Source organism: Panthera uncia, assembly GCF_023721935.1.
Source record: "Panthera uncia isolate 11264 chromosome C1 unlocalized genomic scaffold, Puncia_PCG_1.0 HiC_scaffold_4, whole genome shotgun sequence".
Lineage (NCBI taxonomy): Eukaryota > Metazoa > Chordata > Mammalia > Carnivora > Felidae > Panthera > Panthera uncia.
This window is the reverse complement of record NW_026057585.1, coordinates 79,063,245-79,087,208: the sequence shown is the minus strand read 5'-3', so window position 1 is coordinate 79,087,208 and position 23,964 is coordinate 79,063,245. Positions and strand designations below refer to the sequence as shown.

Sequence of the window (23,964 nt, the reverse complement as noted above, 5' to 3'; positions counted from 1 at the left end):
CTCTGCCCCTCTCCCGATCACACACTGTCTCTCTCTTTCAAAAATAAATAAACATTAAAAATGTTAAAAGAATATATCCTTATATCCTTTCATACTTTGCAAATGTCAAAGATGCCCTGGGCCCCAGGTTAGAATCCTTTTCTCCTGGACACTTAAGAATCTCCCTCCCTTAAGATTCCTGGGGCTGGGTCTCAGCCACTGCTATGACCCCAGTCATGTGGACACCCCCCCCCATCTTTGTTGTCAAGTGAATTAGTGCACGAAATGGCAGACCAGAGGTTCAAGGCCCCCTACCCCTTCCCTCTTCCAGTCGTCTTCATGATGGTGTCTGACTCCTTGCCTCTCTGCTGGTCTCTCTTCTGCCGTTTACAGAACATCTTATCTTGCTGTGTCTGGTTTCTTTCCTTCCTGGATGTCCTTCACCCTTCATCTGCTTCATATTCCTGAAGCATGTCAACAGTGTTGCTCAGGAATCTTCCATGGCTCCCCTCATGGTCTTCTGAGCCCCTTGACCTGGTCCTCAAGGATCTTTGTGTTGGCCCTGCCTTCATGTCTAGATGCATGTCCTGCTGTTCTCCAAACTCTCTGTAAACCAAGATGAGCCACACATCTCCTGCTCTCGCTCAGACCAGTCCACTACCAGGAATGCCTTTCTTCCATATCTCTGTCTGTTGAAATCCTATCCATCCTTAAAAACCTAGAATAAGTATGTCATCTTCTGAATTTTTCACCGCTCACCCATTCAACATTTTGTTTTCTTCCACCCTCTTCCATGTTCTTCCTTTTAATTCAAATAAAGCATATGCCTTCTCGTTTTCCTCAGAGTTTAACGGTGGCTCAGAAAACAAAATAAGGCAACAGCTGGATTAGAATCCCTGCCTACTTCTTAGCTGTAACCAACTTGCTAACACTTTCTGTGCCCCGTTTTCCTTCTCTGAAACATGGAAAATGTCTTAGTGAGGAACCACCTTAAAGGATTCTTTTGGAGGTTGATGAAAGAGTGCATGCAAAACTCACGCAGCACCTGGCATAAGATAAGGGCTCCCAAGTTATTTTCCATCATCATCATCACCATTATTGTTCTGATCAAAGAAAAAATAACAGGCGTTAAGTAATCAAGAACGGTATGGCGAGAGGAGACTTAGACCAGAAAACCTCAGCTAATGGAAATTATTCCGCTGAGGCTAGCATTTTGCTTTGGGATTCTTGGCAGCCAGAACAAATAGTGGAACACAGCAGTTGGTTTCTATAACTTGTATCATCTAATAGGAGAAAGCAGGAGAGACCATCAGGAACGACCAGTGCTTCCCTAGCTCTAAGGACCATATGGCTTTTATATGAGGGTGATGGAATGGAAAAGTTGGTTCGGGCTCAGCTCTTGTGTTGACCATCGGCCGAACGGGAAGATACCACAGCATCCCAATGGGATCTGTCAGTGAGGTTCTGGCGTGAGGTTTCTGATCATCGGGCACATATTGCACACTGCCTTGTGGCAACAAGCCCTCCACCCCCACTTGACCATGGCTTCTTAAGGGCAAGGACTGTGTCTTACTCATCTTTGTCTTCCCAGTGCCCAGCTGAGTTCCTGGCACTTGGTGGCTGCTATGCGGTGTGTATGAATGAATGAGGAAGTGAATGATGGATGAACCATAAAAATGCCACTGCAAGGAGAGTGTGAAGCCCAGAGGTGGCCAGGATCCAAGCAATGGGTCACAGTCATCAGAGGAAGCATTGAGTGACCCAAGGACAGAATATCAATAAGGCAAGACATTGCAGGGTTTTTCCCTCCTCTGTCTTAAGCTGCAGAGAGAGGAACTAATGTTTTCTTGAACATCTGATATATGCCAGGCTCTATATTTTAATTTTCTGTGTATCTCGTTGTCTTAGCAGCCCTTCCCAGTAGATGGTCAATATTACTCCCATTTTACAGATGAGGAAGCTGAGGCTCAGAGTCCAGGCAACTTGCCCAGAGTCCTCCTGCTATGCTAGGAGTGGGCGAAGCAGAGCTAGAAACCCCCTGAGGCTTCGAGACCTGAGCTCCTTCCTGGACACCGGGATCCCATCGGGATAGATCTTCCGTGTCTGCTTAGCACCAGGAGCCATGAGCAGCAGAGGGAAGATGAATCACGATTAACGTCCCATGTCCTGTGTCCCCCTTTTTAATTTAATTTTATGGTTTCAGGAGCTGTGTCGCAGGTTGTGGGAGCCTGCAGAGATGGGCCACCGGTGGTTTGTTTTAATCCCCTTTTTAATATCTTTGTTGTAACGTTCTTTCCAATTCAGCTCCCAAGTCACATTAAAAAAATACCTCTTCCTTAGGGTAAGCCTTCTCTTATTAAACAGATTCAAATGAAAAGTTTTAAAGATAATTTGAACAATACGAATCACTCTGTAGCTCTGCAGCCGTAGCCGAAGCTCCTTTACTGCTGTAGTCACTCCCCAGCATCTCCTGTCTTAATCTCCAGCCCACTGAGTGCCCCCACCCCAAACCCTTCCAGTCCCAGGCCAGCCCCCGCCCTTGCCTGCTTCCAGGTGGTTCTGAGCTTCTCCTGTCCCCTCCTGTCCCCTCCACGGGCAGTGGGGGGGAGGGAGGGGGGAGGTGTCTCGCTCTGCCTTCTTGGCTTTCTGTCCCACCTGCCCTAAGGGACAGGCAGGGAGGAGCTGGAAGGTATCTGAAGGAAATTCCCACCTCATTGGCATCAAAACCAAGAGGGGCGGAAACAGAACGTAGCTGAGGGATACCTGCTCAGAACGCCGATGCCTAGACCTTCCTCTGGACCAGGTGAACTGCCATCCCCCCACGAGTGCCCAGGGATCTGCATTTGGAACAGTTTCCTTCCTGATTCCTGTGCATATGTATGAAAGTTCTCAGGTACTTTGGGGGTCAAAGATGACAGATCCTCAGATTTAAAAGGGACATAGCTTTGAGAAGGAGGTGTTCCAAAGAAGCGCGTGAAGGAAGGAGACTGAGCTTTATTGAGAGAGCTGTAAGTGTGTGCCAAGGACGTCAGAAAAAATGGGCTCTAGTCTACGTGAAGGCCTTGCGAAGAAATGAGAGGGACGTGAAGTCCAGGCTTGGCATTGGGGCAGCTGAGGGATTTCACAGGGTTGCCTCCTCTAACGCCGGGTAGTATCGCCATCCGCACGGTGCTGATGACAAGGTTTCAGCGACTTCCGCCACTCTCCAGCCCCACCAGCCCGGGCCCTGGGCAGCGCGGGGTCAGCAGGGCTCCCGCCTGTAGCCCGCTGGCTGGCTCTCCCACACCACTGGCTCTCTCTCTCCGTCGGTCTGAGCTGCTAACATTTGCATAGCGCTGGTTACAGTTTACCAAGTGCTTCGCATTCACCTTCTCACTTAATCCTCCCACAGCCCAAGAGCAAAGGACAGGTGGAGGCCAGCTTTCCGAAGGCCCTCACCCCGGCCCCCTGCGCTCCTCAGACAGACAGAGCTCAGCGGCTTTCCAGGGACCTTTGGGACCCAGCTGCACAGGAGCTGGGATGGCGGATTTGCAGCCTCCGTCAAGTGACCCTCTGCCCCAAACTGAGACCCTTCAGAGCCCGGGACCCTGGGTTGTGATGGGTGGAATCCACCCTCCTTTTCAAGCTTTTCCTTCCTGCCAGTTTTCCCCAAGGCTGTGGCAGTGTGTGTGTGTGTGTGTGTGTGTGTGTGTTGGGTGTATATGTGTATGGTGGTTGTGGAAAGTGCACATGGGTGAGGTGTGTTTGCACAAATGTGCATGGATGTGGTACATGTGTTTGCATGTGTGTGTGGGGTTGTTGTGTGTGTGCACATGCCTTGTATGCATGGTCGTTGCATGGCTACGTGTGTGGGTGTGTGCACCTGGGTATGTGTACATGGCTATAGTGTGTTTGTGTACATGACTACTATGTCTGTGTGTACACATGGATTGGTGTGTGTGTGCATGGCTGTGGCGTGTGCATGAGGAGGGAGCCCCAGGGCGGTTCAGTGAATCTTACACCTGGAGAGGGAAGACGGATGAAGACACAGGCAGCTTTGACCGAGGTGGCCGTGTCCCTTCCCTCCATGTGGGGTGGGGCATCCTGGGTGCTGTGATGAATATGCCAAGGCAACAGAAAATGAGTCTCTGCTCCTCATGCAGACAGGAAGACCCAGAAACGTCCACCACCCTCGGTCAAGCAAGTGTGGTGCCCACTAGGGATGGGACCAGGCTGTATGCCAGAGCCCCTGCCTCCACGATGAAGGCCTCTCTTTGCTGGGGACCTTTGGTGTCTCCTCCCCACCCCCACTTGCAACCTCTCACCTGCCCACCAAGTTCTGCCTTCTGCCACCTCCTAGTTCCTGGCTGGTTCCCTGGCCTCTAGCCTCCCGCAGAGAAGGGAAGTGAATTGCTGAAAGGACAGAGCTGGGGTTTGAACTCAAAGGCCCTGTTCTGTGTCCCACTTGTACTGTTCTGGGCAATGTGGAGTGGTGACTGTGGGCTGCATAAGTCTTGTCACCATGCAAAGTTATTACAGTACAGTATTATTGACTCCAGTCCCTAAGCTGTATTGTGGGGGGTATTTTATAACTGAAAGTTTGTACCTCTTAATTCCCTTCACAAATTTGACCCATTCCTTCCTTCCCCAGCCCCTCTGAAAACCACCAGTTTGTTCTCTATTTATGAGTCTGTTTCCATTTTGTTTTGTTTGTTCATTTGTGTTGTTTTTCAGATTTCACATGTAAGTGAAATCCTACGGTATTTGTTGTTCTCTGTCTGCCTTATTTTACTTAGCATAATACCCTTAGGTCCATCCATGTTGTCACAAATGGCAAGATTTCATTCTTTTTTATGGCTGAGTAATCTTTGTGTGTGTATGTGTTGTGTGTGTGTTGTGTGTGTGTGTGTATACCACATCTTCTTTATCTATCTGTTGGTGGACACTTAAAGTGCTTCTGTAATCTGGCTATTGTAAACAATGCTGCAATGAACATAGAGGGGCATATATCATTCCAAATTAGTGTCTTCATTTTCTTCAGGTAAGTACCCAGAGGTAGAATTGCCGGGCTGGATGGTATTTTTATTTTTATTTCTTGAGGAACCATAGTTGTCCATAGTGGCTGCACCAATTTGCATTCCCAGCAACAGTGCATGAGGGTCCCCTTTCCCCCACATCCTCGCCAAAACTTGGTATTTTTTGTCTGTTCTATACTAACCATTCTGACAACTGTGAGGTGATTTCTCATTGTGGTTTTGCTTTGCATTTGCCTGATGATGAGTGATATTGAATATCTTTTCATGTGTCTGTTGGTCATCTGTATTCTTCTTTGGAAAAATGTCTATTTACATTCTCTGCCCATTTTTACTCAGAATATTTGGTGGGTTTTTTTTTTGTTTTTTTGTTTTTTTTTTTTTGGTGTTGAACTATATGAGTTTTCAGTACATTTTGGATAATAGCCCCTTATCAGGTATATCACTTGCAAATATCTTCTCCTATTCAGTAGGTTGCCTTTTCATTTTGTTAGTTTCCTTCACTGTACAAAAGCTTTTTAGGTTGATGTAATCCCAATTGTTTATTTTTGCTTTTGTTGCTCTTGCCTGAGGAGACAATGAAGAAAATATTGCTAAGACTGTTATCCAAGAGTTTACTGCTGGTTTTCTTTTAGGAGTTTTACAGTTTCAGGTCTTACATGTCAGTTTTTGATTCATCTTGAGTTTATTTTTATAGGTAGTATAAGAATGTGGTCTGGTTTCACTCTTGAGTGTAGCTGTCCAGCCTTCCCAGCACCGTTTATTGAAGAGACTGTCTTTTCTCCACTGTACACTCTTGCCTCTTTTCTATAGATTAATTGACCATATATGCATGTGTTTATTTCTGGGCTGTCTGTTCTGTTCCACTGCTCTCTGTGTCTATTTTTGTGCCAGTACCATACACTTTTGATTACTATAGCTTTGTAGTATAGTCTGAAATCTGGGAGCGTGATACCTCCAGCTTTGTTCTTTTTTATCGAGATTGCTCTGGCCATTCGGGTTCTTTTGTGACTTCATATGAATTTTAGGATTATTTGTTCTAGTTATGTGATAGCATTTTGATAGGAATTGCACTGAACCTGTAGATTGCTTTGGGTAGTATGGACATTTTATCAACATTAAACATTAAACACCTGAGCATTGTGTACCTCTCCATTTATTTGTGTCATCTGCTATTTCTTTCATCCGTGTCTTATAGTTTTCAGAGTACAGGTCTTTCACCTTCTTGGTGAAATTTATTCCTAGGTATTTCTGCTTATTACTGAATCCAAATGGGTGGGGTCTACCAAAGGGCCTGGATACAGGAAGGCATGATAAAATGGGGGTATCACTGTAATCAGTCTACCACCCTACCCCACCGGGGCTGTTGTGGGGATTAAAATGAGGCTTTTACGTGGAAAATGCCTAGCACAGTGCCTGGCTGGTTTGCGAGCTCTCCATTAAGTGCTAAGCCTTCTTAGTATTTCGTGAGCCTAGAACCTGAGGCTTAGATGTGTCAGCCAGCTTGCTTAAGGTATGGCCCCCATTAACCAGTGAGGGTTTGAGTCCTGTTTCTGACTCTTTCCAGGGACTGAGCTCTTGGCCACTACGCTCTGCTGCTCCAGCCATGCAGACAGGTAGGGAAGTCAGAACCTCATCCACAGTCAATGAGGTCGGTCTGCAGAGGGACCGTCACTCAGGTTCAGGTCTGCGGCAGACCTGGAGCCCTTCACTTGCTTCAGTCACAGTCAGCCATGTTGCCTGGGCGCTGGGCTTGGGTACTGTGTTTGTCATCATTCTGAAATGCCACGGTGGGAAGAAAATATTTGTTTTGGTGTCCTCTTGTAGCACTAACAATTTTCCGCTTGCGTTTTTCTGTTGTCTGGCTCAGCTGAATAGCAGTTTTCATCTTTGCTCTGTGTTATCATGTACACAGAACCGCTGTTGGGAGCTAACAGTGTGCTTGCTTAGTCATTATTCTGGGAAGGGGTGCCAACCAGTCAATAGCCTTTATTTTTATATGACTCTGTACCCTGCGAATGCAGACATGATGCACTCACTCAGGCACCTGTCACTTCTGGAGGTAGGCAACGCAAAAGTGGCGGTGGCCCCTGGGGCCACGGCACCAGTCCTGACTTCTTCCTTTGTCAGTGCCCGGGAGCTGAGTTAGCCTCCCTGAGTGATTCACTGTGATACAGTCTGTGGCAGATTTTATAGTTTTTACCAACTCAAAGGAGAAAGCAAATAGCATGGGAGAGGTGCCAGGATCGGCAAAACTTCTTAGGAAGAGAGAAGAAAAGATAGATTCCAGGAAATGCAGGGGAACAGACTTGACAATGAACCCAGCAAAGTTGTGGGGAGAATGAAAAATCTTTCTGGGAGCCCATGGTGGTTGCAAAGATCAGGCGGGCTCTATGTGGGGTCTGTTGTGGGACCACTGTGCAGAGGTGGGGAGTTCTTAGGGTGGGGCTGAGCATGTGGTTAGTATCATCTGACCAGCTTAGGGGGGTGCCAGGCTAGTCATGGGGGCTAGAAAATGGAACCAAGGCAAGATAGTTTGCAACCAGTGGAAGGAACTGGGAAGTCTTTGGCAATAGAGCTCTTGATGTCAAGAGCTCCAAGAGATGTCAAGATAAGTTCATGATCTAGTCCACCCATTGATTCAACAAATTCTCGATGAACTGGAGTCGTATGCCAGGCACTGCTCTAGACCTTGAGGCTCTGTGCTGAGCAAGATACAGTTCCTGCCCTCAGGGAAGTTATGTTGTTGTGGGAAGTAAAGATGTAAAAAAAGATGCTGTGTGGTAGTGGTTAATACCATGAAGAAAATAAACACTTAAGTGGGCACAACCGAACAGGAAGGGATGGATTGAAATTAAGGCTTAAACATGAGGTTAATAAACAGAGAAATGGATTGATCTGAGTTCTGAGAATGTCCTAACTCTGCAGGCATGCAGTTTTCTAGAACAAACAAGAGCAAATGAATCTTGTTTTCTTGGGAGTGGAGGGGACAGGTAGGAAGACCCTTGATCAGGGACTTGTAACTGCGATGAATCTTGATTGCAGCGAGGTGCTTGATAAAGACTGTCTTGGAGAAGTCGAGATGGGCCGATAGTGACTGGATTGATTTATTCCCCCAAAGTGTTGAGCCAGGATTACTGTCAGGCTGCGGGGAGGGTCTCCGGCAGTGTCTCCAAGGCTTGGCCCTGGGCTTGTTCCCTTCAACATTTCTATCCATAAATTGGCGGAAGACCCAAAAGACGTGCTCATCAGACATGCAGCTGAAATGGAGCTGTCAGGGACAGCTAATGCCATGGATGACAGACCCAGGATTCACCGCAATGATCCTCCACAGGCTGGAGTGATGGAATGAAACCAGCAATGGCCCTGATCACACTCAGATTGGGGAACGAAGCCCAGCCATGGAGTAGGAGTCCTTGCTGGATAACTGACCCTGGAAAGGAAGCCGGATGCGGTAGGAGGAGGCAGCAAAGGCAGCCAGACCCACTGGCATCCCCACCCTTTCTAGGTGACAAGGTCCTTGGCCTCTTTCAGGCTTAATTTTTCCCATTCATAAAGTGGGTATGATGCTGTTTATTGCCCAGGAATGTGGAGAGGATTAAATTCAAGCATGTACGTGGATGCCTGGCTTCCTGTCTGTTCTGTAGTGGATTTATGACAGACGCAAGGGAAATAGGGGTTTGTGGAGGCCCATGGGAAGCCTCGATGCCCGGGGGCAGCCTTTCAGGGGTACGTGGAAGGCCCACAGCCAGAGTGGAGCCTTTCAGGGGTACATGGAGGGCCCACAGCAGAGTGGGTCCTCCATTCTTGGCACTGTGCCGTCCCTTCTGGGGATGCCAGCTTCCTAAGAGGTCTGTGACCGCTGTGATGTATCCAGAGTAAGGATAGGCATTCATACTCAGTTTCTGCCTGTATTCTGAGTTGGGGAGAGGTAGGAGTGTCTTATCAGGTGCTGAGAAAGGACCATCTGTGGGTGGGTTTTGATTCATGGACCCCAAGGTCCTGAGGGTCTTTTAGAATCTGCCTCGACTTCTCCTTAGAGTTGGCCTTAAGTAAGTGGTGAGACTTTTTTCTATGTGTATCTATGTCTAACACTTGTATTAAAAAAAAAAACAGCCAAAAGTAGAGCAAATAGCACGTGATGAACCCATGTACCTATCAGTCACCCAGTTTTAGTGATGGCCAATGTGTGGCCATCTTGTTTCATCTATGACCCTGCCATCTTCCCCTCCAACCCTGCTGGATTAAGTTTAAAGCGAATCTTAAACATAATTTTATCTGTAAACACTTTGTACGTATCTCTAAGAGATAAGGACTCAGTTTTTTTTTTTAAGCATAAACCACAATACCATTATCACAATGTTTTAAAATTGATATCATTGTAATAGGTCTTTCTAGAAAATCTATTGGTATATAGCTTGCTTTGTAGAGGGGAGAGTCAAAAAGTGGTCCTTTAAATGTCTGGTGTCTGTGACTCGGGACTCACTTGTTCCCTTTGAGGATGATGATGAAGAAGAAGAAGGGGGTCTAAAACCCAGATTGGTAGCCTCTTTTATTCTGATTGTTCCCAGGGACACAGCAGTGAGAGTGGGGCCTATTTATAGACAAAGTCTAGACATGGGACGGAGGAAAGGAAGAGAATGGGAGAGGGCAGAGAGGAGGGGGGGAGAGAGCATGGAAGGATCAAGAAAGCCTTAATGGAAGATGGCCCAGACTCCCTGCAGCCACACCACCTTCCTGAGCTCCCAGGACCCTCCCACTGCAGCCAGCGCCGGGCACCTCACCACGTTCTCAGACCTATGCCATTACTGCCGGTACAGGTGTCACACCCATGCTACAGGGGAGGCCTGGAGGTTCTGGGCTCTGGCATGAAATAGACACTAGCACCCTATTGAGACCCAGACCCGTTTGGCCAGAGTCTGCTTTTTCCTGGCACCTCTCTCTGCTTCTAAGTCTGCTGAGGCCGCGTGCGCAGCTGGTGACCAGGGGGCATGGCTGTCTCGGTTGTTAGAATAGTGAGGCACTCCCATATCTCCAGCTCTTCCCAATGTTTCCCATTTACCCTGGCCACCCAGCAACCTTGCTACACCCCCCTGGGCCTCATCAGGGCCTGGCAACGAAGGGGGTAATACCTGGCACAGAGGAAGCCTCTGGGACTGTAGCCTATGTCCATTCTGATTGGCTGTCAAATGCAGTGACTTTCCCCCTGGTTCTGTGTGTGGGAACATGCGAGACATTTTGTGCCTGCACGTGTGTATGCGTCAAATACACCCACACGTGCGTGCATTTGCTCTTGCACACGGGTGAGCGTGCATGTGCTCATATACAAAGAACATTACCAGGAAGCCACATCCCTGCTGGGAACATTCATAGTCCCTGTTTGTGGGACTCACTGAGCCCCCGGGATGAACTGTGAGAGTAGGGGTGTGCTCCAGATGTCCCCATTGGCAGAGCTCCATTCATGAGGCATTTTCATTCCCACCCCCCCATTGCCCTTTCATTGTCTTCACCACCCTCTCCCAGGAGAGAGCACTGAGAAGTTTTCAGAATGCTCTTTCTAGAGCACCTCATCCACTTCTTATGGGAGCCCACCAAATATGGATAGCAGATGGTTTCAAGCTAGGTAGTCATGGTCCTTCTGGGAGTGCCAGGAAGGAAGATGCCCCCTTGCCAAAGATGCTAGTGCGGCAGGCTGGGCCACAAGCCAGGGCAACAGGATTGCCATCCTGTTGTGTGAGGTGCAGGTAGGGGCCAGTGTGTAGGTACAGGGAGATGCATGTGAATCAGTGCACGGACCAAGCAACTGCAGCTGCCCACGGGAAGTTGGGCTCAGCCCAGAGACTGTGATCTGATTGGAGGGCCATGCCAACCGGGGGGTGGGGGGGAACATGGGTAGCCACGGGGCAGCGGTATGGACTCCAGGATCCAGAGCCCAACCAAGCTGACACAGGTGTAGACACCCTCGTGTCACCCTTACTCTGTGCCAGACGCTGTCCACGGTGCTTTGTACATCTATGATATTTCTGTTAACCAGATGAGGAGACAGGGTGTCAAGATGCTAAGCAACCTACCCAAGGTCCCAGCGGGGAAGTGAGGGAGGCAGGGCGTGAGTCCAGCTGTCCACTCCACAGTCCCTTCCCTCCCCCTGCCATGGGGCAGTGAGTCTTGGGCTTCCTGGCGCTCAGCCCCAGCACTCTGGCCTCTACGCTCAGAGCTGTCGGCTCACTCCTGACCCCTGTGCAGCTGGTCTTTCCTTGTTTCAGGTCCTGGGCACAAGCGAACAGGAAGGGCTGGATTGAAATTAAGGCTCAGCTCACTCAGCAAGACATAGTATCTGGAGAGGACCCAGGTGTCCCGATTCCCAGAACTGTGCTCTCGGTGCTGGCATGTGTAGAAACCTCTTGGGAACCCACTGTTTGTCCATTTTCTGTCTTGAGAAAGCAGTAGGTTTCTTTGGCCTGGAGACGTGTTTTCTTCCTCCCCCTTCCCTGGGGCCTGGGCCCTGCCACGGAGCCACCCCTAGTGAGCTGGCACTAAAGCTGCCTGTCTTTCTGACCCGTTTGCAGAGCTCTGGAGCTCAGCCGTGATAAAGATGAGATCTCCCTGTTGGTGGAGCAGGAGTTCTTAAGCCTGACCAAAGAGCACCTCATTTTGGTCACAGAGAGCTCGGAGGAGCTGGAGGCCCCCGGCACCTCTCCCGAGGGACCCAGACAGCTGGCTCCCTGCCTTCTCATACCTCCTCCGGTGGCGGACAGCAGTGAGTACCCGGGGACCTCCATCATTGCTGGTGATACGCTTCTTGAGCCGAAGGTGGCCATGTCTGTCATCAGCAGCCGGCCGGACTGTGATTCTGTCATGTCTACTGTCACGGGAATTCTGCGTGCTGCTAAGGTCAAGAGTGTCAAGGGGACAGAAGATGGGGGCCACAGCCTGGGTGCCTCTAACTCAGAGATCGGCAAGCTCCTGGCTCAGTTCCCATTCAAGTCCACAGAAACGTCCAAGGCTCCTGACAACAAGATGGTGTTGGAGGAGACAAGGGTCATCAAGGACTTCTTGCAGAACAGCATGTTCGGTGGCCCAGGACCCAGGGAGCCCATGGGGCTGGGCCCATTCCTACTGCTACCGCCTCCGCCTCTGTCTGCACCCCCTGAGAAGCTCCCTGAGCTCCCTCCTCAGAAGAGGCAGCTCCCAGTGTTTGCGAAGATCTGCTCCAAGCCCGAGGCTGACTCTGCTACGGAGGGGCACCTCTTGACGGGTGAGTGGGCCTGGGAGCAGGGCCAGTAGATGAGCCTGCAGGGAGGGACTTACCAGCAAGCCAATCAGGGTTGAGGCAGGTACAGATGGCATCTCTGTGCAGAGTGGGGGGCAGTGGTCTCTCTGGTGGGTGTGGGCCCCAAGTGCAGCCTGCTTTTTGCACCCACAGGCCCCCTCTGCTGGAGGCCCGTGTATGGGGCACAGCTTGTCTAAGCAAACGTGGCGGCCTTGATCCCAGCGCACTTTGAGGGGAGATAGAGGCACATTTGGTAACGGGCTCATTTTTTGAATCCAGGTACTCAAAGTACGTTGAGGGAAGCGTTTACCCCAGCTGTCACTGCAGCATGGGGACCTTAAGCCAGATAGGAGGGAAATTTGATTAGCAGACAGTGTCATCTGGCTTCCGATAAAGGTACCTGTTCTGACCATGAGGACTGGTCCTCGCTCTGGGCCCTGGGAGTGAATGTGCAAACCTTCCACGTTTAGTTCAGACTCTTGGCTCTGGACTTGTTCCCTGGGACTGTTCCCCCCGCCATCCCACTCCCAGGTTCTGCATCTTGTGCCCCTTCTGATCCAGCCACTCAGACTGGACGATTCCAAGGCAGACTGATGGCAGTGGCATCTGCCCACAGCCAGCAGTTACTAGGAGAGTTGACCATACCCCTGTCAACCAAAAGAAAAATTACCCCCAGGCTGTGAGCGTGGATGGAGAGCTGAGATCCCTGTGTTGGGAAGGCTCAGATCCCTCTCCTTAAGAAAATAGGTGCGTGTTCTGTGTTCTGGAGCATTATCGGAAGGCTGAGAAATCAGAGCTGGGGACAGCAAGCTGGACTCTGGGTCCTAGGAAGAGTCTCTGGGAGCCAGTGGCCTCTTTGGAGCCATGGGCTGTGCGTGTGAGGGTGGAACCCTGCCCGGAGGGTGGGACTTTCCTGCCATCTCCTTCTCCAGAAAGGATGTATGGATAGCTCCCTGACGGATGGGGCCGCTGGGTTGGAGGTAGTCCTTTCCCACCCACCGTGCCCGCTACCTGTGTGTGTCTGTGTGTATAGATGTGTGGGCACAGGTGTGCCAAAGGGAACTTTACAGATGTGAGTATGGTTGCTAGAAAAAATGCGGGTGTGAGTGCATCTGAATGTGTGTGTCTTGTGTGCGTAGTTGTGTACGTGTGAGTGAGGCGGAGGAATGACAGGCAGGAGTGTGTGTGTATGTGTGTCTGTCTGTCTGTGTACACAGATGTTAGAAGAGGGAGCTTTGGAGCTGAGTGAGTGGCAAGTGTGTTCAAGGCGATGGGAGGTAGGTGAGAGACTGCAGGTGTGTGGGTCTCTGGGGAAAGGGCTATTATTAGTGGGTACCGTTATTTCAGCACACTGGCTGGGGGCTAAACTTGGCAACCAGAGAAACTCTTGGAAGAGACTCTAGGGACATGTTTTGCTAAAAATGTCATTTTCTCCTAAATTGGCTCAGACTATAGCACTCTTTCCTTGGCTGGGATGGCACTAGGAGGGCAGGCCCAGTTCTGTCCACACTCAGCCACAGGCCACTGGACTGTGGTGGGGGCAAGAGCTGGTAGGATCAGATCCACTCTCAACAGGTGACACGGGGCTCAGGTCCTCCGATCCAGCCACTACGGGAACGATCTGAGGGCACCTGCTGTTTGTCCAGGGCCGTTTCCCAGCCAAGCTCCAGGGAGACCTGCAAAACCTCCAGGTTGGGGTAGGAGTGGGGAACACTACTCCAACCAGACAATGCCTTAAAAACAAACAAACCCCCATGTATATAATTTCAACCATAGTTAATTTTGTTTGAAGAATGAGTTCCTTTTGCTCAAAAGGAAATACAGGTGTGGAGGGTTCCACAATGGTCCAGGCAGCATCCTCACGCTGGCAGTCCACTCAGTCTATTTGGCAGGAGACCTGAGCCTGGCCCCATCCCCATGCAGGGACTCATCGTGTCTCCCTGATGCCCTCTCCCGCAGTGCCACCTTTCCAGACTCCTGCATGCAAGGCCTCACTGAAGGCCCACTTCCTTCCGGAAACCCTCTGACCGTCTCAGATAGAAGCCGTCTCAGCCACCCTCTTCTCCCACTGTGTCCCTCTGTCACCTCACGGTCCCCATCTGTCTTGTCCTGGAGCTATTTCTGGGTCTGTCTCTCTCTCCCTCCTTGTTGTGAGCTCCTGCAGGGCTGAGTCTAGCTCTGACTCATCACAGTGTCCTCAGGACTCAGGTCAGGGCCCGGCACTGACGGGCGGGCTGCATTGCCCATGTGCGAGCGGCACAGCAGGAGCAGAGTCCATGGTGAGGGGCTGGACCTCTGTGCAGACCATGTGCTCTGCAGGAATGTGTGTCTCCCCCACTAAGCCAGGGGCCCCCTGAAGGCAGCTTTGTATCCAGGGTTGGCACTGTGGATGAATAGAGAGAAGAGAGGGAAAAAAAGAGGGAGTGAGAAAAGAAAAAAGATAGGAATGAAAGGAGGGAAAAAGGAAGGAAGGGGAAGGAGGAAAATAAAAGAAGAGAAGAAAAGAAAGGTAATTGGGAAGAAGGAAGTTTGGATGGAAGAAAGGGAGAATGGATGGATGGAAGGGAGGAGGGTACAAATGGAGGGTGGATGGATCCATGTATGCATGCATGAGAGGGGAAGATTGGAATGGGCAGTGGTCCACAAAGGCTCCAGGGAGAAGAGTAGGACTGGGCTGGGCTGGCAGAGAGGCCCCAGAGTGCTTTGAGTCCCAGGTGTGTGCTAGGGAGGACCTGTCACTTTGTCCACAAGAGGGTTCTCCCAGCATCCAGCACTTGGCCTTCCAGAGCCATTGACCCAGTTTCTCTCCTGCTGTAGAATGGAACCCTAGCACCAAGGATCCAACCAAGGGTCGAGAGAGCCTCTTTCTCAGTCAGTGGCCCCAGAGCCGGAAGGACACCGGTGGTGAGGAGAGTTGCAGTGACCCAATAGGCTCCATGTCCATGGCCCTGCCATCCACGAAGTCTGTATGGCCAGCCGAGAAGAACCTGCTCTATGAGTTTCTTGGGGCCACCAAAAACTCCAGCAGGCAGCTGAAGCTTCGCAGCAAAATGGAGGTGGACGGGCTGGAGCTGAAACGTGAGTTGAGTGTGCCCAGGGGAGCATCTGTAGAGGAAGGGAATCCAGAAACTCTGCCGCCAAATGGCTGCCTTTGAGTCACTGTCTTTCTCTGGGTGTCAGTTTCTAAACTCATAAAATGGGGAAATGACTTTCTCCTACGTCCCTCATCAGGAATACAACTACTAGGGAAATACAGGTGGCTTTCAGGGTCCCATGGGCATCATTAGTGGTCAATTTGAATACAACTCGGAGCCAGGGTGCCTCATATCCCCTCAAGTTGCTCAAGCCCAAGAAAAATCCATGCTTCCTATTATTTCTACATTGAGATTATTCGTGTCCCTGCTTTCTCTCCTTACAACTGTTTCAGTCAGAACTCCTTTCCCAAAAAAGATGCCCATAAGGGGAAACTGAGGTCCCAGCTCTGACTCTGTGATAAGCTCACAGGACATATTATAGAGGGAGAGAACCTAGGATTTATATCCCAGAACAACTCAACCAAATCTCATTCATTCAGACTAACTTGGGGTCGTACCATATTAGTTAAATAATGTTTGAGATTTTTAAAAAGTGATTCCAATATAGGTACAATAACCTATATAAGGTTCTCGGTGTTGCCAAGTACATGTCCCAGGGGACTGCTTTAATAACTTGGTAAGAATGAATTCCAACGACATAGCAATTGTTGGTATAAAACTGGATTTTTGTAAAGCACTTGAAAGAATTTGGTTTTGTACCTAGGTGAAATATAGCCATAGCAACCTGGGTTATTGTTTTTTCTTGCTAAACCATCTCCTTTACTAGTGAATGATGGAGAAAGAGCTCTAAGCCAGACCATGCTGGGATTCTCACTTCTTCCAAATTGGCCAGGTGTGTGCTAACGATGTTTTTCTGTTAGTTGGAAAGTCACCCAAACTTTGAAGAACCCGAGTCTTGGAGCTTAAAAGACCTGACATCTGAGAGTGTTAATCCTGGGGGAGTCACGGTGCTGAGGGTGTCCTGGCCTCTTTCTTCTCCAATCCCTGAAATACTCTACCTCTCCTGTGACTTGCAGTTAACCCACCTGTGACAGTGGCCGACAAGAACAACCTCAAGTACACAGGGAATGTATTCACCCCACGCTTTGCCACAGCCTGGACCTCAGCAACCTTGAACCAGCCACTGTGGCTCAACCTCAACTATCCACCTCCGCCCGTGTTCACAAATCACTCCACCTTCCCACAGTATCAGGTGAGTGAGTGGGTCTGGCTGTCCAGCTTCCAGCCATGGAGAAGCTGTGGCTTATGGGGAGCCTGATTCACAAAGAGGCTTTAGACTTGTTATTCTCTTCATTGTAGCCACATCAGACCAACTGTGTGGTGTATACACACACACACACACACACACACACACACACACACTTCTAAATTTTCCATTGTCTGAATTCCAGTTCACTCTATGCTGTGTATTCCAGATCTGCTTTGCTAGTTTTGGCCGTTTAAGTGCTTAGCCTCCCAGCATAGGATGATGGTGTGGTCCCAGCTTCCCACCCACCTGCTAGTGCTTCCTTGTTACCTGGATGGTATGTGTCCTATAGAGTACTCAGGACAGTCCGGGTTTAGGACTTTTGTCCCGGCATAATTATTAAAAGCACGCCCTTTCACTCTCAAGTGCCCTGGTGTGGACGCCAAATTGTATGGCCACCTTATTTCAACGACATCTGAGTGGTCTTAGCTTGTACCAGTGAAGGTGGCCTGGCATACACATTTTCAGTCTTGGGTTCATAGCCTAATAGCCTAAAGGGAATTAGTGACCAGAAACACATGTAGCAGGATTGGAAATTTTACTCACAGAACATACTTATGCAGGAAAATGTAGTTTCTTTAGTTTGTCTATTTAAGTCAATTTCCCTTAAGAATTGCTGCCCACTGGGCAGAAGGAAGAAAAAAATCAAATCAATGTCCACTCTGGTTTAAACTTGAGTTCAATTCAGTAGCTTAAATAGTCCCTTTAGGTAGTGCTCAGCTTCTCCAGGAAAGGTGCTCAGTGTCTAGGATTACTTAGTCTTCTGGCCCCTGCCCCAGCACCTCTCCAGAGCGGCACGTGGGTGTACTGGAGGGACATGCCAACTTGTAACAGTCAGGTCCTTGGGGACTTGCTGCCCAGCCTGGCCCAGCAAAGCATGGAGAGAGCAAATAGAGAAGACAAGACACCTGAAAGTCATCTTGTCCTCTCTCTGTGTCCCTTCCCCTTCCACTTCTCCTTGGCTCCCTGTGTCATTCCCTCTTTTATAGCAGAGCAGCAAGCCTTATGGCTTAGATGTCCCCTGAGCAGAAGGCAGATCTTCTCTGCCCCATATAAAGCCTCTCTGGGCCGGTGCACCAGCCTTAGCCCCAGAATCTTAAACAGAAGCTAAGCTTTCTTTCCCTTTGATGTTTTGCTTTCAAGCCTTTTTTTGTTTGTTTGTTTGCTAAAGAGGACAAGGGCCCGCCCTCTCCTCCTGAATTCCAGTTCACTCACTTACGACATCTGAGTCATCGAAAGCCTCACACTCGGGTCCCATATCTGGATCCTCCTTACATCAGTGTTGAGAGAAGTGCCCGCATGCCCTCCTCCACTCACCGACCCCTTCTCCAGTACTCTTCACCCTTGCATGTTTGTGTTTGCTTGTTTACTCTTCAGGCATTTATTCACCGACTCACCGATGTGTTCATTTTTATTTATGTGTTTACTCATTCATTTAAGTAATTCAAAAACCTTTGCTCGACACTGACTAGAGGCCAAGCATTGGCCAGGCGAGGGCATTCGAAGATGACAGACAAGCTCACAGTCCAGCACACGTCAGGAACAAATCAAAGAACAGACCTGTGTGCACACCCCACCTCTGAAAGAAGCAGTTGCATACTTTTATGCAGTGTAAACCGATCCACTCTAAGTGCACTCACGGCTCGGCATATAAAGCTGATTCATGATGGCTTGCTTTATAAAGAGGAGATAGCAGCTCCTTGCTACGACACCCGCTTCTGACCTGACTTTTTGGAGGGAGTGAGATTCGAACGTACCTGAGCACAGAGACCCTTTGTTTTCAGAGATGCCAGTGTTTGCAGGGCAGGGCTGCTTCCACGGCTTCCTGGCCTCGGCTGGAGACGCTCACCCTCCCAGGTAGTGATGGGGAACAGTGCAGTTTACCTTCTTCCAGCTCCTTGTGATTTCATAATGCCATCCAGCTTCAAGACAGCTCGTCAAGGGGCCTGATTTAATAGAAAGAAGGCAGGTTTTGGAATCGGCAGACTTGGGTTTAAAGGAATCTACTGCCTTCGAGCTGTGTGGCCTTGGGCAAGTTAAAGTTAGCTAAACACTCTGAGCCCTGGTTTCCTCACTTATGAAATGGGCTCATGATAATAAGCAGCAGCCACAGCAGCAGCATACGCTTGACTCGCTTGTAAGGTTAATTGAGTTCATGGGTGAGAAAGAGCTTTGAAAAATCTAAAGTGTGATACAGATGTTGGTTTTTATTATTATTCAGCCCTGGTCTTCCTAGGAAACAGGGTCAGGGAACTCCAAAGACCTGGAGGAGACACAGGGAACGGTCTATCCTAGTCTCTTTTCCTGCTTGGCGTTAGGAATAAAGATGAGGTCCCAAAGCCAGTTTGCTCAGAACCCTACTGTGGAGCGATGCGGAGCTATGCAGAGCCATGAAAGACTAAGTCCACAGCACCAAGGAACTCCAGAGTGCCCTGGGCTGCTTGGCCTAAAGGAATGCTGCTCCCAGTTAAGGAGGGAGAGTGGAAAGAGGCCATGACCTCAAGCAAAGAAGAATGAGTGTTTATTTACCTTACTTTCGATTTTCCAGAATTGCAAGTTGAACAACTAGCAACATCCTTAAAGTCAGATAGTGTGTTGCTCATGCTGATGCATGTGGCCCAGCTTCTTGAAAATCCATCCAGGATGGAGCAGGAAGGTGGCTGTTTGTCTTGCACAGGCCCGAGGGGTAGCCCGGCCCAGGCCGATGTGGAGGGGATGGTGGCCTGGGGGAGTCTGCTGTGTATAACAGAGCCGAGGCTGATGGGGAGGGAGACGGACACACAGAACGTGGCCTCGGAGCTGGCTGCCGGCTGGAACAGCCCCATCTGTCCGACTTCTCTGTCCAGGGTCAGGCCACGGCCGGGGTCACAGAGACTAGGCTGTGGTCATGGTGGTGAAGGGGTTGCCCTGGCCGCAGGGTCTGGGATGCAGGTGAAGGGGCTGGTGGAGGCGGGAGGGGCCTGACCACGGTCTGTGTCCGTTGGTTGGGAGCAGAGACCAAGGAGAGGTTCTTAGAGGATGTGTAAACTTGGGGACCTGGAAGATAGGGCCCCATGTCAGGAATTCTGGAGCCTTTGATGAGGAGCTCATGGGCTCTGAGGAAGTCATCAAGGGTACAGTGTCAGCCACCAACACTTTGATAGTTGCCACAAGCTGAGCCCAGAATGAAGGCAACATCTCAGGGTTTGGAATCTTCGGGAAAGACATACTGGCCTGAGGGGTGCTTTGAGCAGCATCTGAGGAGATGACTCTGAATTGGCAGGTAGAGGCAGTCTGAGATTAGAGGGGCCATGATCTGACGCCACCCACAGAAGCAGGGTGTCTGTGTGTGTGTGTGTGTGTGTGTGTGTGTGTGTGTGCGTGTGTGTGTATACATGGATGCCTGAGGCTACCCCAGACAGAGTTTGGAATAAAGATTCCACTTTGCATTTGGCTGAACTGCCAGACACCTTCTCCAAGGGGTGGGGAGCAGTGAGAAATGCTAAAAATTCCTAACATTTGCAGAATCCTCTCTATGTGCTTGGCACTGTTCTAAGCCCTTTCGATGCACTAGCTCATTGATCTTCGGGCCAATCCTCATCATAAGGTACAGACTCAGGTGTACATGTGGCACATAGACACACAGCAGCAGGGACCCAAACTAATGCACCTGAAACACGCAGCTGCAGACACAAATGGAAGCACACGTGTTGATGTGTTTAAATAAACACAGATGCAGACTGACACACACATACACACAGATGTACATCGATACCTCCTGTCTTGGGGCAGGAATGGGGTTTGGGGAAAGGACAAAGGGTGAAATAGCAAAAAAAATAATGTAGCTACTTTCACAGGCTTTCCAGGTTCAAACACATATAATTTTGTAGACAAGGGGAAAGAGGCTCAGAGAAGTGAAGTGATTTTCCCAAAGTCACACAGCCACCAAGGGGCAGATCTGGGATTCAAGAGGCAATCAGGTTCCTCAAGGTCTTACCTTAAATACTCACCCCAAGGGCTATGAATCCTGCCCAAGAAGGGGCTTCCTGTGTGGGGTGAGTCGTGCTTGTTTGGCCTGATGGCTGGACAGGACTAACTGGCGGGTGGGTCTGGCCGGCAGTGTGGTGGGATGGACTCGAGCAGGCTGGTGATCCAGGCATGTGAGCTGGTCTTTGGGCTGAGCGGCTACCGCTCTCTGGCTGGCTGGGAGCCCTTTTCCCCACACTGCTGAGCCTCCCCCTTCTCTCTGCAGGGCCTGTATCCACAGCGTGCAGCCAGGATGCCCTATCAGCAGGCCCTGCACCCCCAGCTGGGCTGTTACTCCCGACAGGTGAGTAGACAACCTGCCCACCTCTGTCCCAGCTCCACAAAGGCCTTCAAGTCAGAAGGACATCTGCTGCCTCGTCTTTATCCAGCTGGGCACTGGCCATATATTTCCTGGCCCGCCCTTAGCCCCAGAGAACAGGCACAGAGGCCAGTGTGCATGTGGAGACAAACCAGTGTCCCTTGGTGATAAGAGCTGGCACCTGCAGAGCCCTCACTATGTGCCAGCCGTTCTCTACAGGCTTAACCTGCATAAACTAAGGGCAGGGCGCCTGGGTGGTTCAGTCGGTTGGGCATTCGACTGCGGCTCAGGTCATGATCTCACAATTCATGAGTTCTAGCCCCACATCGGGCTCTACTGTCAGCACGGAGCCCACTTTGGATCCCCTGTGCCCTTCTCTCTCTACCCCCACCCCCAGCGGCTCACACAAGCATGCTAGCTCTCTCTCAAAAATAAATAAACTTTAAAAGAGAGAGAGAAAAAAAGATAAGGGCTTTACCTGCACGAACTTCACAACTGCCCTATGAAATAGATTAAAGATGAGGACACTGAGGCACAGAGAGATTAAATAACTTGCGCAAGGTCACAAAGTTAACATACCAGTTAGCTTTTCCTGTGGCAACAGATGGCCTCAATACCTCAGAGGCTTTCAACAATAAATACTTATTTTTCACTCATAGGCCTCTGAGTTGGTTGAGCTGGGCTGGGGTTGGGTTCAAGCCTGTTTCATGTGACCTCCTTTGGGGACCAAGACATGGTAGCTTTGGCTCCTGCCACGTGGATGACCGGAGTGCCAGAGGGGTGAGCGGAAACACGTGATGCTTCCGAGCGCTTCGGCGTAGAGCCAGCACGTGGCGATGTGCGCCTACCCGCTTTCCACTGGCCAAGGAAAATCACATGGGTTTGCCCAGCATCAGTGGGGCTGGGGACTTACACCCTTCCATGTCAGTTTGTCAGTTAAAATACGAGACACCCAGTTAAACTTAAATTTCAGATAGACAGTGGGTAGAGTTTTAGTATAAGTTAGCTCCAAATATTGCATGGGCCACACCGATATTAAAAAATTATGTGCTGTTCATCTGCAATTCAGATTTAACTGGATATCTTTTTTTGTTTGTTTGCTAAATCTGGCACCCCTGCTTCCGTGGGTAGTGGATATCTGCTTAAAAATCACACGACGGCAAAATTGGGACTTTGACCTTGGGCTGCTCAGCTTCAGAGTCCATGCTGCCAATGACCATGGTTTACTGCCTCTTGGACACAGATACACAAAAACACAGTATCAAAATAAAGCAGCAGAGACAAATGCAAACACACAGAGTCACACATGAAGATATAGTCATATGCACGCCCCCAGGCTGCACACACAAGTGTGTTCAGAGAGACTGAGAGTCTTGGGGCAGAAACGGGGGTGTGAGGAGAGAAGCTAATACTGCTCTTCATCCCCAGGCTGGTCTTAGCCCCTCACACACAGGTGGACAGACCCCCCACCCCCCGACACACACACACTCAGACTTACACTCCTTGGCTCTCTTTTCTCCCCCCAGGGAGCCCCACCCTTTCTCTGCAAACTGCCCCCCTGACCTGAAGTATGTTGGAATGTACCAGAGGGTAGAGAAGGGCCCATAGGTAGAGCCTACTTTATTAGCTGGGCCAGAACTGTTTCTCTAGCAGTAGGGAATCTGCATCCTGAAGAAGAACAGAGAGGAGATAGTCCGGCTCACAGAATCTCAGTCAGTCACCCGCACCCCACAAACAGTGATACCAACCACCTACCTCCCACCTAGCTCCAAAGAGTTCGCACTGAGGCGACCTTCTGGGCGTGTGTGCATCTGAAAAAGTAATATAAGAACATGGTACAAAATTTTTAAAAATGTCAGAGTCACTGTTCCTGGTTCCTCAAGCATCTTTCCAGTGGTATCTATTTATACAAACATTTTGTACAGATGCTGCTTTCTGGGCACACTGTTCTAACATTAGTCTTGTCAGCAGAGTGTATCCTGGAGATAGTTCCAGGGCAGCATACGTGGCCGTTGTATGGTGTTTAGCTGTTACATGTAGTTAGGGTACCTTTCTAAAGAAAGCTTGTGGGATGCCTGGGTGGCTCAGTCGGTTAAGCGTCCGACTCTGGCTCAGGTCATGATCTCGCGGTCCGTGAGTTCAAGCCCCGCATCGGGCTCTGTGCTGACAGCTCAGAGCCTGGAGCCTGCTTCAGATTCTGTGTCTCCCTCTCTCTCTGACCCTCCCCTGTTCATGCTCTGTCTCTCTCTGTCTCAAAAATAAATAAACATTAAAAAAAATTAAAAAAAAAAAAAAGCTTGTATCAGCTGTAGGACCCCTGTCTCCTCTCTCACGTCAGTTCCCTCCCAGGTCCGGGACTCCACCCACCACTCCCACCCCCAAGAAAACCAGGGGGATTTTCTGCCATTTTCTTGCAGGTGTCTGTCCTGGGAGGTGTCTTCCTGGGTTCTCTCTTTGAGCCCTTGGCCCTTTCTGACTTTCAGCTTGTCATCTTGGGGTTTTGGTGCCCATGTCCAGCATCACCCAGTCCTATGTATCCTCTGGGGGAGACATGGGGAGGCCAGGACGGAGGAGCATACCTCCAGCCTCCAGAGGGAGCATGCGTGGAGGTGCGGTACAGCGGCGTGCCTTGGGGCTTCCCACTACAACTCTGACACCTTGAAGCACTTTACTACGCAAGGTTTTAACTTCTCTGAACCCCATTTCTTCATTCCTACAGTGGGAATAGTAATGGTCCTGCCTCCCAGGGCTGTTTGGAGTTTGAGTGAGAGAATCTGTATGAAGGGCTGGGCATGCCTTAAGTACTCAATAAACCCTAGCCTTTGTGAGTTTTTTTTTTTTTTTTTAATTAGATAAGGATGTGCAGTGTTGGAGAGAGGGCTGTCTGTGTGCTGAATCCCTGAGCAGCTTGGACCCCAGACTCTTGCTTTCAAAGAGGAAGCCCAGAAGTTTCCCCAATTTTCCCTTCGGCACACAGGAGGATGGCTGTCCAAGAGAGAGTTTTCTTTTTTTTTTTTTTTTTTTTTTTTTTTTATACA

The 23,964-nt window shown here is 49.8% G+C and overlaps 1 protein-coding gene across 1 annotated transcript in view; it reads left to right on the top strand.

Moving 5' to 3' along the window:
- Positions 1 to 23,964, top strand: part of CC1H1orf94 (chromosome C1 C1orf94 homolog) — a 37,165-nt gene that overhangs the window by 6,940 nt on the left and 6,261 nt on the right. The window contains exons 2-5 of the mRNA XM_049617532.1: positions 11,558 to 12,246; positions 15,079 to 15,339; positions 16,373 to 16,548; positions 20,834 to 20,911. Of these exons, the coding sequence (XP_049473489.1) occupies positions 11,558 to 12,246; positions 15,079 to 15,339; positions 16,373 to 16,548; positions 20,834 to 20,911 (1,204 nt within the window). The remainder of the gene's footprint in view (positions 1 to 11,557; positions 12,247 to 15,078; positions 15,340 to 16,372; positions 16,549 to 20,833; positions 20,912 to 23,964) is intronic.